The sequence below is a fragment of the Mytilus edulis genome, chromosome 4, assembly GCF_963676685.1.
Source record: "Mytilus edulis chromosome 4, xbMytEdul2.2, whole genome shotgun sequence".
In the NCBI taxonomy this organism is placed as follows: Eukaryota; Metazoa; Mollusca; class Bivalvia; order Mytilida; family Mytilidae; genus Mytilus; species Mytilus edulis.
Window position 1 is genome coordinate 78801194 of NC_092347.1, and position 15339 is coordinate 78816532.

Genomic DNA, 15339 nt, shown 5'->3' on the forward strand with positions numbered 1-15339 from the left:
TGCGCACCCCCCCCTTTATTTTTGCCGATCAATGCATTTGTATCGGGACATATGTTTTGCACCCCCCCCCCTTTTCCCTCCAGGGCCTGGGTTAGCACCCCCCCCCCTTTTTCGAAAATTCCTGCATCCGCCCCTGACCACATTCTTTTCAGTATTCTTAAAATTGGCTATACATTGAAAATTTGATACAATATACAGAAATAATGTTGCCGCTTCTCCACTAAACCTGAATAATATAGTAAAAAGAACAAAGACTCACTGGTTACGACAAAGTCAGAATAATGTGTCCATTTATTCCCGTTAGACTTTCTTTTGTGAACAAGTAGGTTTAAAATCTGACACAACATTACTGTCTAGTACAAAGCAGGCTTCATAGTCGACGACATTAACATATTACCGTTCTTATAAGCATGTAATATTTGCCACTGGAAGTTAAACATCACACCACCATCATCCAAAAGTAATATAAGGCCTGCTTTACCGAAGTTTCCGTTACAGTTGTATCAATGAACAGTCCAGCGTAATTTGGACGTCTAATCCCTTTTTTAACTTTACTTTTCCTGAATCTATAATAGTTCATGTTTTACTAGCCAATATTAAAATTTACTTTTCCTGAATCTATAATACTTCGTCTTACTAGCAAATATAAAGACAAATCAATGTTCCATTTAAGATTCTTTTTTCAAAAACTGCGTTGCCGTACAGTGACTCTCGTAATAAGCAACTTAATATTCATACCTTTTTATACATCTTCAAGTAACAATTGTATGTAATGAAAACATTGGAAAGTCTACGAAGCCAATATACATATTTTATTAAACATTCTTGTTTATTGAGCAATACTATTAACATAAATACCCACCTTTAATACATCATTACTTCACCTCTATTTTACTGTTATTGTAAAATTTATCCCAAAAAATCATGTACAAAAATATAAGTATTTTAAATAGTTTTTAGTTATATTGCACCGAATTAAATTATATTTCGGGAATCCACTTTCTAAATGCAGCAAGCAGCACATCTTTATAGGAAAATGGTTTTCACAGGACAGTTAATCTTATGTTGACATCAAACTATTTAAACAGCAACTCCCTTTTTCAAAATTATATTTCCATACTGCGCAGTCTCCCTGTAGAAATACATAAATATATTCCATTTATATTATTATGTATATATATACATTCCTTTCTTCCAAACACCTACTAAGTGAAAGATAAAACAAAATTGGCATTGTAAAATAAACCAGATGCTCAGCAGGGCGCAGCTTTGTACGACCGCAGAGGTCGAACCCTGAACAGTTGGGGCAAGTATGGACACAACATTCAAGCTGGATACAGCTCTGAATTTGGACTATGATTTAATAGTTGACACAGCATAGGTTTCTGACATTGAATAAATGTGGTCTAATGAACTTGAGCATTTTTTTTAGCAATTCATTATGCTGTTGAAAATTAATCCCCTCAAAAAAAATATTTGAATAAATTTTCTTTTTAATTTCTGAACACTCAAATTCTTATTTTACACCCCCCCCCCCCTTTCTCCAATTTGTTTTCTCCTCCCCTTTCCCTTATTCCAAAAATAATCTCAATTCAAATTTCTAATGAAGTTTGCAACAATAACTACTCATTTAAATAATTTAAATACATCATACAATATTAAAACATAAAATGACCTGACATAAGTAGTCATGGTTAAAATTAATATTAGTTAATAGGAACTTGCAATAACAGTTTACACACAAGTTATTGTCCAGAAACTACAAAAATTCTTGTTTTTGTCCCCTTTTTGGCCCATAACCCTTAAAATATATCCCAACCTTCTACTTTATATGGTATTAAACATTGTGGTACAATTTCAGAGCAATTGAAATACTTATACACAACTTATTGTCCTACAACTAGATAAATGCTTGTTTTGGCCCCTGATTCCTAAACCTTTGGGACCATAACCCCCAAAATCAATCCCAACCTTCCTTTTGTGGTTATAAACATTATGTTAAAATGTTATTGATTTCTCATTTACTTATACTGAAGTTATTATCCGGAAACCATCTGTCTTCGGACGAAGCTGACGACTACGCCGCCGCCGACGACGACGACGATAGCGTGATACCAATATACGACCAAAAAAATATAATTTACAGTGTTATATTTATTTACAGGAGAGTTTTCAAAAAATATAAAAGTATTCAAGGAAAATAATATTGACGTCTTTCAATGTAAAAAAATCTATAAAATATCATATAGAATCTGTTCCAATTTTCATCTTTTTAAAGACGATTGAGAGTATATACTTAACAGTTGCTTAAACAATAACCTACCCTGTGTGAACAACTGCAAATGCTTTCTTTGCTTTCTCATAAAAGGCAAACCTTTCGACCTTTTCTATCTGTATCTGTAATTACACATTAAAAACAAGCATAAAACAGGATTTGCAAAACTCAATCTAATAATTCTAATTGTTTTAAATTTTTATGAAATTTATTTAACTTCATCGTTCATTATTACCTTTTCATAGAGTTGCCTTAAATTTATTTGACCATATGCAAATTTATCAGATGTATGAGTTGTACATTATAACATGCATGCCTTCTCCTTATAACATGTATAATATAGCATTATGTATACTAGTATATATGAAGTATTGGGAAAAGTTTAGCATAAAACGGCAGTGGGATGCATGCGAATCCACCTACTTCTAAAAATGAGAGTGAAATGTTTTGCCCACTTTTCTATACCGATTAATTTATTCAAAATAAGAAATCAGCTCAATACACTGAATTATTACTGTTTAAGAAAGATTACCCATATACAAACATTCTGCTGATGTTACTTGTTCGTGTAGGACGAATTGTGTTTGCTTCTTAAACACAAATGTTTAAACTGGGAATGAAATCCAGCTCTTTGCAATCCCAACCAAATCCACCGTTCTTGAAATATATTTATATCCCGTCGACAATGTATTAAAAGTTATTTTGCTCAATCTCCGGGCATTATGTTTCCGGTCTGTGTGTCCATTCGTCCGTCTGTCTGTCCCGCTTCAGATTAAAGTATTTGATCAAGGTAGTTTTTGATGAAGTTAAAGTCCAATCAACTTGAAACTTAGTACACATGTTCCATTTGATATGATCTTCCTTATTTCAATGCCATATTATATGTTTGCCCTCAATTTCATGGTCCTCTGAACATACAAAATGACCGTGCGAGTGAGGCATCCGTGTACTATGAACACATTTTTGTTTTTTTAATGAATTTAAACATCTTTTGAGTGATGTGTTTTGTAACAAACCTTTGAATGTTTTGTGTGTATAAGTAGAGACAGGCTGAAAATATTTTCAACATATAGGTAAATATGATGTATTGGTGAATTACTTTAAAATAACCGTGAGTTTACCTTTGAACTCTCGTGTTTATCAATTATTTGTCTATACTTTAACCAGACTGGGGTCTGTAGGTTGCGATCTTTATCCCTTTGTACTAAATCCATTAAAGAAACCTACAATGTACAACCACATTATCAGTTAAATAATATGATCTCAATTATTTCTTGCTTTAAAAATTTAGGTACTGGAGTACTGAACATCCGATGACCGGAAGGCTTGGTTGATAGTCACAGGTACTTTTCTCAGAAAATAAAAACACATCTCCATCTATACCTTAAAGTTAGGTTAAGTTACATAGCTGCATATATATTTTTTCTGATACAAGTTCCTGTGTGGACAGGGAATCTAACCTAGAGGTAATAATCATTATATTGTAGTGATATAATCATGAGACAATCATTTGAAAATGATTTCATTTGTTATCAGTGAAATCTGGTTTGTTGTTATATATTATAACAGCTATATAGATATAGGAAAATGTGGTGTGAGTGCCAATGAGACAACTCTCCATACAAATAACAATTTAAAAAGTAAACCATTATAGGTTAAAGTACGGCCTTCAACACGGAGCCTTGGCTCACACCGAACAACAAGCTATAAAGGGCCCCAAAATTACTAGTGTAAAACCATTCAAACGGGAAAACCAACGGTCTAATATATATATAGTTGTCTGCGTAATACTAGGCTGTGTTGTCGTAGAAGTGAGAAATAAAAAGTACAGGTTCTAGCCCCGCTCGGGGAGGGAGTTACGAATCAAATCTACCCTTACATCGTTAGGTTGTCACAGTACTCCGCCGGCAAAGGACCGATTTTGGCCCCATATTTCAGGTTAATCTGATGAAAGATTATGGACACTTTTTAGGCACTTAAGTGTCTATGTTTGTGTACCAGAAGTATTCTACTTACAAATAAATAACTAAAAGCTTATATTTTAACAATTTTGTAAAACTGCTATATTTTTGGGTCAAAAAAGGGTCTGACTGAACCTTCTCCTTTTCATCCACTTATACCATCATTCTATTGATAGTGCTGTGCAAGTGCATGGTGGACACTCTACTGTAATAACAGGTTTGATTTGTCAGGCAAACATATTTCTCTCGCCGTCGTTGCAAAGTATCCGCGAGATATTTTCCAGCATGCGTAACACAAACTTTCAATATTCACGAGGGGACATGTTATCGACTTTTTATCTGACTGATTTATTTGAAGAAAACAAAATTATAAATAATTCAAAAGATGTATCAGATATTTTTAATAAATTTTTTGCTACTGTTGCTGAGAAGATAGGAAATGATGTTATATATGATCAATTAAACAATCATAGCTTAAATGCCATACATGAGCAAAATCACTTGAAAACAGATGCAAATTTTAAATTTCAAAAGGTGACATCAGAAAAAGTGGAAAAAATCATAAATAAAGTTAATGTCAAAAAAGCAACTGGAGCAGATGGGATACCAGCAAAAATAGTTAAAGCTAGCAAATCTGTCGTTGCACCTCAGCTAACCAGTCTTATAAATTTGACTGTGGACACGGGCATATTTCCAGACAAACTTAAAGAAGCCCAAGTTACACCCTTACATAAAAAGAGTGACCCACTACTTAAATCAAATTACAGACCAGTCAGTGTGTTACCTATTTTTTCAAAATTTTACGAAAAAATATTTGAAATACAGTTATACGATTTCTTTGATTCCATTTTTAACCCTTATTTATGTGCTTTCCGTAGAGGACATGGATGTCAGACTACGTTGCTCAGATTACTGGAAGACTGGCGTAAAGCTTTAGACAAAAACTTATATATAGCTGCAGTTCTTATGGATTTATCAAAAGCTTTTGACTGCTTACCTCATGAAATTTTACTAGATAAATTACTAGCATATGGTGTTTCTCCACATTCAGTATCTTTATTAAAATCATATCTTTCTGATAGAAAACAGCAAATTAAAGTAAACGGTGTTCTGAGTAGCTGGGCTGACATCCAAAAAGGGGTACCCCAAGGTTCTATATTGGGGCCCCTTTTATTTAATATCTTCATAAATGATATTTTTTATTTTGTTAAACATGGTACATTATATAATTATGCGGACGACAATACTCTGTCTTTTAGTAGTCCGGATTATGACCATCTCATATCAACATTAGAATCTGAGTCTCAAGTGCTTATTGATTGGTTTAAAGAAAATAAGATGCAGGCAAATCCTGATAAATTCCAAGTTATTGCTGTAGGGAAAAGAACCTTTGCAAAAAATCCATCTATACAAATTCAGCAAAATATTTTATCATGTGAAGAAACAGTAAAGTTACTTGGAATTGATATTGATTACCAACTAAAATTTGATGCACATATAAGTAACTTGTGTAGAAAGGCATCACAACAGCTGAATGTTCTCAAGAGAATTGGATCATTTTTAAACAGATTAAATAAACTTACAATTTTTCATACTTTTATTTTGAGTAATTTTAATTTTTGCCCTTTGGCTTGGCATTTTTGTACAGAGAAAAATTCTAAAAAACTTGAAAAAATACAAGAGAGAGCATTACGATTTGTATACGACGACTATTTATCATCCTCTGAAACTCTTCTTGAGAACGCAAAGGTTCCAACCCTACAAGTAAGACGCATCAGGAAAATGGCACTTGAGACTTATAAAATTTTAAATAATTTGGCTCCTGTATGTTTACAAAATTTAATAAAAATTAAACACACTAAATATTCTTTTAGATACAGCAATATTTTGGATGTACCACAGGTAAGAACTACCTCATATGGAAAAAAATCTTTTAGTTTTGCTGCTGCTACTTTATGGAATAGCTTACCTGACCACTTCAGGACTGTTAACAGCTTCTCACATTTTAAGAGTCTTGTACAGTCCTGGAGTGGAACAGAATGTTTTTGCTCTGCCTGTAGATAACTTTGTGTTACAATATTTATGCTTTTTATGTTGCATTAACAGCCTGCGTTGCAACTGAAATTTTGTTTTTTACCTTTTAAAATTTGAAAGATTTAGAATTTTTTTTTTACTTTATAATTCATAAATTATTTAAAAATAAATTTTTAAACAGAAAATTTTTAAAAATTTTAGTGCTTCATATATATGTTTTGGTATTTTGCAAGATACATGTATTATCTATTTGCTTAGAGTTAATTTTTGGTGCTGCTTCTTATTATTTATTGCATGCTGCATGCCTTGTTTTATTTGTTATTGCATATGTTTTTATATTCGGTGAAAAGCTCAGTAGAGCTTATGTTTGTATTGTTTGTCAATATGCCGAATCCAAATAAAGTTTTACTTACTTACTAACTTACTTACTGAAACGATGGTGCGTGTTTAGATCTGTTTAAGTTGTGATGACTGCACCTACAATCAAACGTATTCTATCAACTTGATAAGGTGAAATATGCATGTTATAGAAACTAATATGATACAGTAAAATAAGATAAGCCGAAAAACGAATGTAATTATAAAACTTTAAACTGACATACGTACTGGAAAGTTTTCATATTGGTCTAAGGGAAGTAACTGTAGTACCGCATCTAACAATGTAGGAATGTCCAATCCTACAAAACAAACGAATGTGTTAAGATTTCTATTTTCACATGTTGATTGGGGTTTGAAGAATCAACCACTAGGTGAAATCAAATTATAAATAAACACGTTTTATCGCCCCAACTGTGTATTAAAACAAATTGGGTATTTATATTTTTAGAATGGAAATGTATATCAGAAGTACAATCCTTATACCAATAGATTGACCCGGGGATCGTCCCTAATTTTATTTGTGTGTTTGTGTGGGGTCGCGGGCTGGATGTATAGCACTGACGCTAGACAGTGGTTTAGCTTGCCATCCATTTTTACCTAGGCGTGGGGTTTGGGAGTGCGCAGTTGTTTACAAATTGAAAAAAGATTTATTTCATCATGATAATATTAATATGCCTTACACTAGAAGTTAAAGTACCGATTTATTACTGGTACCTGCATTGTCATTGTTCAGACGAGTACATAACTCTAAAAAAAAAAAAAAAATAATTAAATTTTACACTTTTTCAAATCAAATCCTTTCCAGTAAAATTCACAGATTTAAAAAAAAAATTACACATTAAAATGAGATCGATATGTCGAGTTCAAAATTGTCCTGTCTACTAAAGTGGTGTTTGATTTAAACCGAAACTATATATTCTACAGTCATCCCAAAGTTATAAAAATAACAAAATACGTGAAGTTTTCACATACAAGACACATACAATCTGCCAATATATTTCCAAGCCGTCGAAAATCGTTTAAAATATTAAAAAGGATATGTTATAATTTACGTCAATGCTAGAATTACTTTGCATGCATGCTATGAACAGTATTATAAGGAAAAAACGAACCATCAGCTCTTACTTCAATTGGTCCACTTCGACAGATAGAGGATGATGGAAAATGAGCATCTGCCAAAACTGAAAATAACAAAATAAAATTCTACAAAATAAAATAACAGATCTATTTCAAGAACAAGATAAGTTTATCTGTTATAAAATGACGATTATATATCCTTTTCATGCTTTAATTCAATAAATTTATTTTTAAGGAAGAAGACTCGGTAACACTTGACCGAGGAAATACTAAGTAAATTGTTAGACATTAACGATTAATATTAAAGTTAGTAGCTGAAGATATATGCAAGTACCTGAGTACATAATCAGTGTGATTACATAATAAATATTATATACTAGTAACAGTTTTAACAATACTGACCTATTTCGTCTCCGTGTCCCATCAGTGCTAGGACCTGAAGCAAATGTGGAGATAAAACATTTGGAATTGTTTTCAGAGGCATGTTTCGATCAGCTGTTTTCGTTTGTAAACAACAAATGGGCGGTTAACTCTGATCAAAACCAAGGGAGATAATTATACCTTCTTTAACGTTTGTGTATATTTTTTTTTTCTAAATTAGATATATCAGTATTCCTCTTTTATCCTATTATTGTACCATTGTTGACCATGTTGTTCTAATGTCAATATGTTCAAACTTTTATTGTTTGTTAAAATGTTGTACTAACATACTCCATGCGGAGGCTTTAGTGAAATAAAATCGTTATGTCTAAAATATGTTATAAAGATTATCCCAGAACCTCACATTATATGTGCAAAACTATTTTTCAAACGGATCTCGACTGTTATTAGTTTGTTTATTTTATGAAATATTGATATGGCATGTTTCAAAATAAAATATGACCAATATAAAATATTTTATTTATAAGTTTTGAGAAAAAAGTTAAATAACAAAAATATACTGTTCTCCAAGGAAAATTCAAAACGGAAAGTATATATCTAAGTAAACGGCAAAATCATAAGCTCAAACACACCAAATGAATAGATAACAGCTGTAATATTCCTGACTTTGTACAGACATAAAATGATTTTCTTAAGAAAAAATGGTGGAATAAACCTGGTTTTATAGCTTGCTAAACCTCTCACTTGTAACAGTATGCCAGTCGCATAAGATATACATTGAATAGATGTTGAATATTTGAATTGATGGCGAAGCAGACTGCAATCATCATTACTTTTTTCAACATCTCTTTTTTTATGGTCACTCACTTATGTAGTACAATATGGAAAGGTCTCCCATATTCAGCAGTATTTTGTTTGTTCATTATTGAGAGGAAGACTGTAATGTAGGTACCGTCTAAATTCATCAAGGCAGCGTTTGTTGAAAAAGCAAAAAGAACAAACTAATGCATTTCTGTGGATATTTTGAATTCATAAGAAATTGGACCGTTGAAACTCATCATAACTTACCGTTCGTTTTGATAAATAAAAAAAAACCATTTTTTAGAAGTAGAATTGATGTTAAAAGTGATCGTGGTAAAACAAAGTTAACCATCTTAAATTTTATTTTAATTTGTAAGAGATTGTACTATACATTAACATGTAGTTAAGAGCACTTGCGCGGATGTGTCATGCACCCCTACCTCCAATCGAATTTCTGTTCTAGTGTATAATAGAAACTTGCGTGTGTCGATTGCAGATTCTATGCATGTGCCGTAATGACTACTGGGTTTAAGCGAATTTTACACACTTTTAACAACTCCCAACCTCGCTGTCACTCTTTTCTTTTTTTCTGTGACAACACATACGTGAGGGTCTGGAGTATGGTTTAGAATAGAGAAAGATGGAGAGAGAGAAACAAATTGAGTAAAATAGGCTAAAATCTAAGAATAGAAAATAATAGGCTGCTTAAATAAAAAGAGGGGGAAACTAAAACTCATAAAGAATAGAAGTGGCGGATCCAAAAATGTTCACAAGGGGGGCCACTGACTGTCTAAGTCCGCTCCAGTCATGCTTCAGTGATTCTCTATATACTAGTAATCAACCATTTTTTTTCCAAAAAAAGGGGGGACCGGGCTAATATTAATCTTAAGAATGCACAAGGGAAATTCCTTATCCAGACACTCATTTATAAACTTCTGTTATTCTTAAATCGTATGGATAAGACAAAGAAGAGAAGAGAGATCAAAAAGGGCAGTTTTTGGGCTTCACTCATCGACCTTCGTCTGTTACAATCAGTTAACTTTTTCATAGATCATCTCCTCTGAAACTTCTATTTTATCACAATCATCATGATGTGGGTGTCTAGTAAAAAGCACTGATGTTTTTCGATTACCCCGCCTGCCAACCAGCATGACAAACCTGACTAAAGTAGAACACAGTGATAAAATGTGTATAAAATAGAACACAGTGATAAAATGTGTATAAAATAGAACATAGTGATAAAATGTGTATAAAATAAAACAAAGTGATAAAATGTCTATATAAACTCATCATAGATACCGGACTAAATTTGATGAAATTAAATTTAGTCTATATACGCCAGACGCGCGTTTCGTCTACAAAAGACTCATCAGTGACGCTCGAATCCAAAAAAGTTTAAAAACCCAAATAAAGTACGAAGTTGAAGAGCATTGAGGACCAAAATTCCTAAAAGTTTTGCAAAAATAAAATAGAACATATATAAATATAGTTATTTAATTAATTTTTTCCATAGAGCCTGTGTTGCCCAAACACATTTTTTTCGTGGTTAAAATCGTCATGTAAGGGTAACAACTCCCATAAAAAGACAACTGACTTTATCTTCATGTTAGCTGGTTGTGTGCAGATTAGTTAGTTGCCTGACTGGGTTTTTCTTTAAAGTCTCTATATATATTTTATAGTTTGCAAGATAATAGGTAAAAACACAAAACAAATTGTGAAAATCGTCATTAAAGGACAATTTCTCCAACAATAATCTACTTGTATCTACTATAGTTTTCAAGATATTACTAGTAGGCAGAAATGAAAAAATAAAATGGGAAAAGAAATCGTCATTTAAGGGCAATCACTCCTACAGGTAGGCGTAATACTGTTATGGTGATATTAATAGAAATTTAATAGCTCTGGTAAATTGTGTGTGATGTTTGTGAATAGAGGTTATTTCAACCGTGCAAACCAGTATCTATCAAGGATCATCAAGGAGTACCGGCTTATTCTGGCGATGCATCACAGCAGAATGCATTGAGTGTGTAGGTAAAGGTAGAATCTTTGGTTAGCTTGCTTGTTGGCTGAACCGTGAAGTCATTATTGAGGGCCCTCATGGGGTTTTTGATTATGTGATTACTTGGCCGTTTTTTTAATGATTATTTGATTATTAAGCCAAATATTTCATGATTATTTGATTACCTAGGACTGTATTTTTAGTTTATGATTATTTGATTACTAAAGATAAGCAAATATTTAATGATTATGTGATTATATTGGCAAAAAAATGGTGATTATGTGATTACTAGGACCCCCCCATGAGGGGCCTCATTATTAGGTTATTTCTACTACTCTCGTTTCGGAGTTGTCTAGTCCTACAGACAGATAAGATTTGTTATCTGTAGGACTAGCCTACTCTAGTCTTTTGTAAACGAAATGCGCGTCTGGCGCAAATATTGAATTTCAATCGTGGTATCTATGATGAGTTTATTTAGTGTGAAAATATGTGTTGCGTCCATTTTTTTTTAATGTGATCTACCACATCAAATGACTATCCTCAGAAATTTGGGACAAAGCTAATTGTCAATTGTTCGATTTCGGCACCAGCAGCATTGATAATGAGACTAGATTTTCCCTGAAACCAAATTGAAGTGTCGACTGTTTGAAATCCTCAATCAGCGATGGTAGTATCCTACATTCAAATAGTTTTTAAACTGCTGTTTTAACGACAACTCCCTGATAGTTGTCCATTATCATTGATTTCCTTTCTAGCTCACCTTGTAGACATGACCACGTGAGCTTTTCTCATCACTTGGCGTCCGTCGTCGGTGTCAGTTAACTTTTACAAAGATCTTCTCCTTTGAAACTACTGGACCAAATTAAACCAAAATGGCCTAAATCATCCTTAGTGTATCAAGTTTAAATAAACAGCTGCGCCATGAGCGCATGATACGCCCGACGTCTTATGTGGAAGTCTTATGCAATAATCATAAATAGTTTATGAGAAAGTTTAAGCAATAACCATATATTGTTTTAGAGACACGGCGGGACATGTGAAACCCCCCACCCTGTTTTTTTTTTTACAAAAACTAAATATTACCAAAATAAAATTTTGAATCAAAACCAAAAAGTATACAGATCTTTAGATTAATATATCAAAGAAGTGTGTAAAGTTTTAAGCAATAATCATAACTTATTTTTGAGATACGGCGCGACATGTAAAAAATCCTCCCCTGTTTAACAAAAAACTCAATAACTCAAAAATAAAATTTTGAATAATCACCAAAAAGTATACAGATCTTTAGATTAATAGAACAAAGAAGTGTGTAAAGTTTTAAGCAATAATCATAAATCGTTTTTGAGATACGGCACAACATGTAAAAAAAAACTCTCCCCCTTTTTTACAAAATACTCAATAACTCAAAAATGAAATTTTGAATAATCACCAAAAAGTATACAGATATTGAGATAAATATAACAAAGACATGTGTAAACTTTTAAGCAATAATCATAAATAGTTTTTGAGATATGGCGCGACATGTAAAAAAAAACCTCCACCTTTTTTACAAAATACTCAATAACTCAAAAATGAAATTTTGATTCATCACCAAAAAGTATACAGATATTGAGATTAATATAACTAAGAAGTGTTTAAAGTTTTAAGTCATAATCAAGAATCGTTTTTGAGATACAGTGCGACATGTGAAAAAAACACACCCCTGTTTTAGTTATAAAGTGCCGTAACTCAAAAAGTTTAAATCTTATTTTCACCAAAAAGTATACAAATCATTTGACCATCATAAGAAACAACTATATTAAGTTTCATGAAATTTGGATAAGTCGTTCTCAAGTTACGGTGCGACATGTTTACGCCGGACAGACGGACAGACAGACAGACACCGGACATTTGTATACCATAATACGTCCTGTCAAAATTTGCACGGGCGTATAAAAATGTATCCGATGACCCCGCCAATCAACCAAGATGGCCGCCATGGCTAAAATTGAACATGGGGATAAAATGCAGTTTTTATTTTATATCTCTGTACCTTTTGTTGGGTTGCTGCCTCTGAATTGGTAATTTTAAGGAAGTTTTGCAGTTTTTGGTTATTATCTTTAATATCATAATAGATAGAGATAAACAGCAAACTGCAAAATTGTTCAGCAAAGTAAGCTCTACAAATAAATAAGCATGACCAAAAATTGTCAATTGACCTCTTCTGGAGTTATTGCCCTTTAAAGTCAGCTTTTTACATTTTTCGTAAATTTTTGTAATCTTTTACAAAAATATTTTCCTCTTAAACTATTGGGCCAAATTATTATAGATAGAGATAACTGTAAACAGAAAGAGTGTTCAGTAAGGTAAGACCTTCAATAAGTAAGCGTGGCCAAAATTGTCAATTGACCCCATAAAAACACAAAAATAGAGAATAATTTTGTTATGAATTCTATTATTGTCTTCGATATTGTAGAGTGTCCTTTGTTTAATATGCACTGCAGCACATAGACCAAGGTGAGCGACACAGGCTCTTAAGAGCCTCTGGTTTAAGTACAGTTATAGTTATTGCATCAAGACTTGGTGTGAGCCAAGGCTCCATGTTGCAGGCCGTACTTTGACCTATAATGGTTTACGTTTATAAATTGTGACTTGGGTGGAGAGTTGTCTCATTGGCACTCATACCTCATCTTCTTATATCTATTAAATGTATCAGGATGTGCATAATCAAGTTGCATAAAGCAGTCAATGAGAAATTGTACGACTTTTACTAGATAATTTTTAAAATGATTAGCAGCAAGACTTAATGGCCCCTTAATGTATATGTCGCTAGCTGGAATGATATCACACATATTTCGAGTACTGCATTTAGGTATAACATTTTTTTCTGTTCACAAAGTTGTCGGATATTACCGAGTTCCTGAAATTCTGAGTCAGTTGCATGGTTGTTATAGACAACAAGGTCCTCAAAGTATTTTGAAAAGTTGTTTGTTTGGTCAATGACAGAGTACTGGTGTCCTCAATTTTTCCATTATGCATTGAGCATATCACATTCTTATTTCTATTACCTCTATTTCGTCGAATGAGCCTATTGGTTTTTTTATTACTTATTTATAAATTGAGCCTTATCTACGTATTGTTCTCTACTCCGTTGTCTTCTCTGTCATTACTATTGCCATACTTATTAAATTAACTGGAACTGAGATCTACTGTGGTAATTCCTATTATGACATTATTTCTTTCTGTTTGGGGCTCTGTGTTTCTGCTATGTTCTGCCAGTCTCAGATGGTGTGGTTTCTTATGGCCCTCTATATCTTATGGTAAGGCAAAGCGGTATATTGGGTAGAAACATCAAAACTGAACAGATTTCAAAATCACCAATATAAGCATGCAATTTAGAAAAAAAAATAAAGGTATTTTTGACACACCAATAGTAGTTAATTCCATCATTTCAAAGGCTTTATTTGGACAATTTATAACCAATGTACACCATGTATTTGTAAGTAGAATAAACATTTTGGAGTGGAACCGTTGGGAATGGCTTCAAGACAAAATAAATTTATAATTAGGAAGCTAGTAGATAGTTGAAACTGTTATTGTATTGGTTCTGCTTGTAAATGTAGCTTATAGGGGCACTAGCTACGATATATATAAAAAAAAATCTAAAGTATGACTTTTTTGTTCAGTCATTAATGAAAGTGAAATAGTGAAATAATAATTCGCTTTTAGCAGTCAAAATGGTTTAATTTTGTCAAATTAAGCTACGAAACATTGATATTGAATTATTCACTTGCAAGTGAATAATTCGACCTCATTAAATCCGTATTCATGTTAACTTCAATTTAACCCCTTAGCTAGAGATGGATACACTTCACTAATCAGGAATTCGAGCATCTGAAACCTCCAGACAACAAAATATTTGAACAATGGACTTTTGTCAGACTCTTAATTGATCCAGGAACATAAATATACTGTTCCTAGATCATGTATACCCACTTCGAAAAATGACTATACCAAATCAAGAATATAACATTTATTTCCATTCTTACTCTTGGTTGATATGGTCAGAGGCGGATTTAGGGGGGGGGGGGGCTGGCTATTTGGGGAAAAATTTGGTAGCTTATATAGGGAATCACTGAAGCATGACCAGAGCGGGCCCCCTCTTAGGCAGTCAGTGGGCCCCCACTTATGAAAATTTCTGGATCCGCCACTGATGGTCAAGCATAAGACGTTGTCAGGTTTTATGGACTTCCACCTTTTTAATCTAAATTGGAGTTCGGTACTTTTTAAAACTATTTTTATGGATAAGAGAACTAAGAATCTGTTGAAACTAATCTAATTGAATATCTAAATTATTACCAAACAGAAGACTTGTGAAAACATATGAACTACACATGGTCTAAAAGAGCTTGCTCAGCAGCTGTATTCATTTCTGAAGTAAATTATCATATTGA

At 32.8% G+C, this 15339-nt stretch overlaps 1 protein-coding gene across 1 annotated transcript; it reads right to left on the bottom strand.

Moving 5' to 3' along the window:
- Positions 1-795: 795 nt before the first annotated feature.
- On the bottom strand, positions 796-8266 carry LOC139520622 (fucose mutarotase-like). Its single transcript, XM_071313441.1, has 6 exons — positions 8128-8266; positions 7761-7829; positions 6877-6947; positions 3397-3498; positions 2324-2397; positions 796-1132 (listed from the first exon to the last, which is right to left on the bottom strand). Exons 1-6 carry the CDS (start codon positions 8207-8209, stop codon positions 1081-1083), a joined length of 450 nt encoding a protein of 149 aa, XP_071169542.1. The 5' UTR covers positions 8210-8266; the 3' UTR covers positions 796-1080.
- Positions 8267-15339: the final 7073 nt, after the last annotated feature.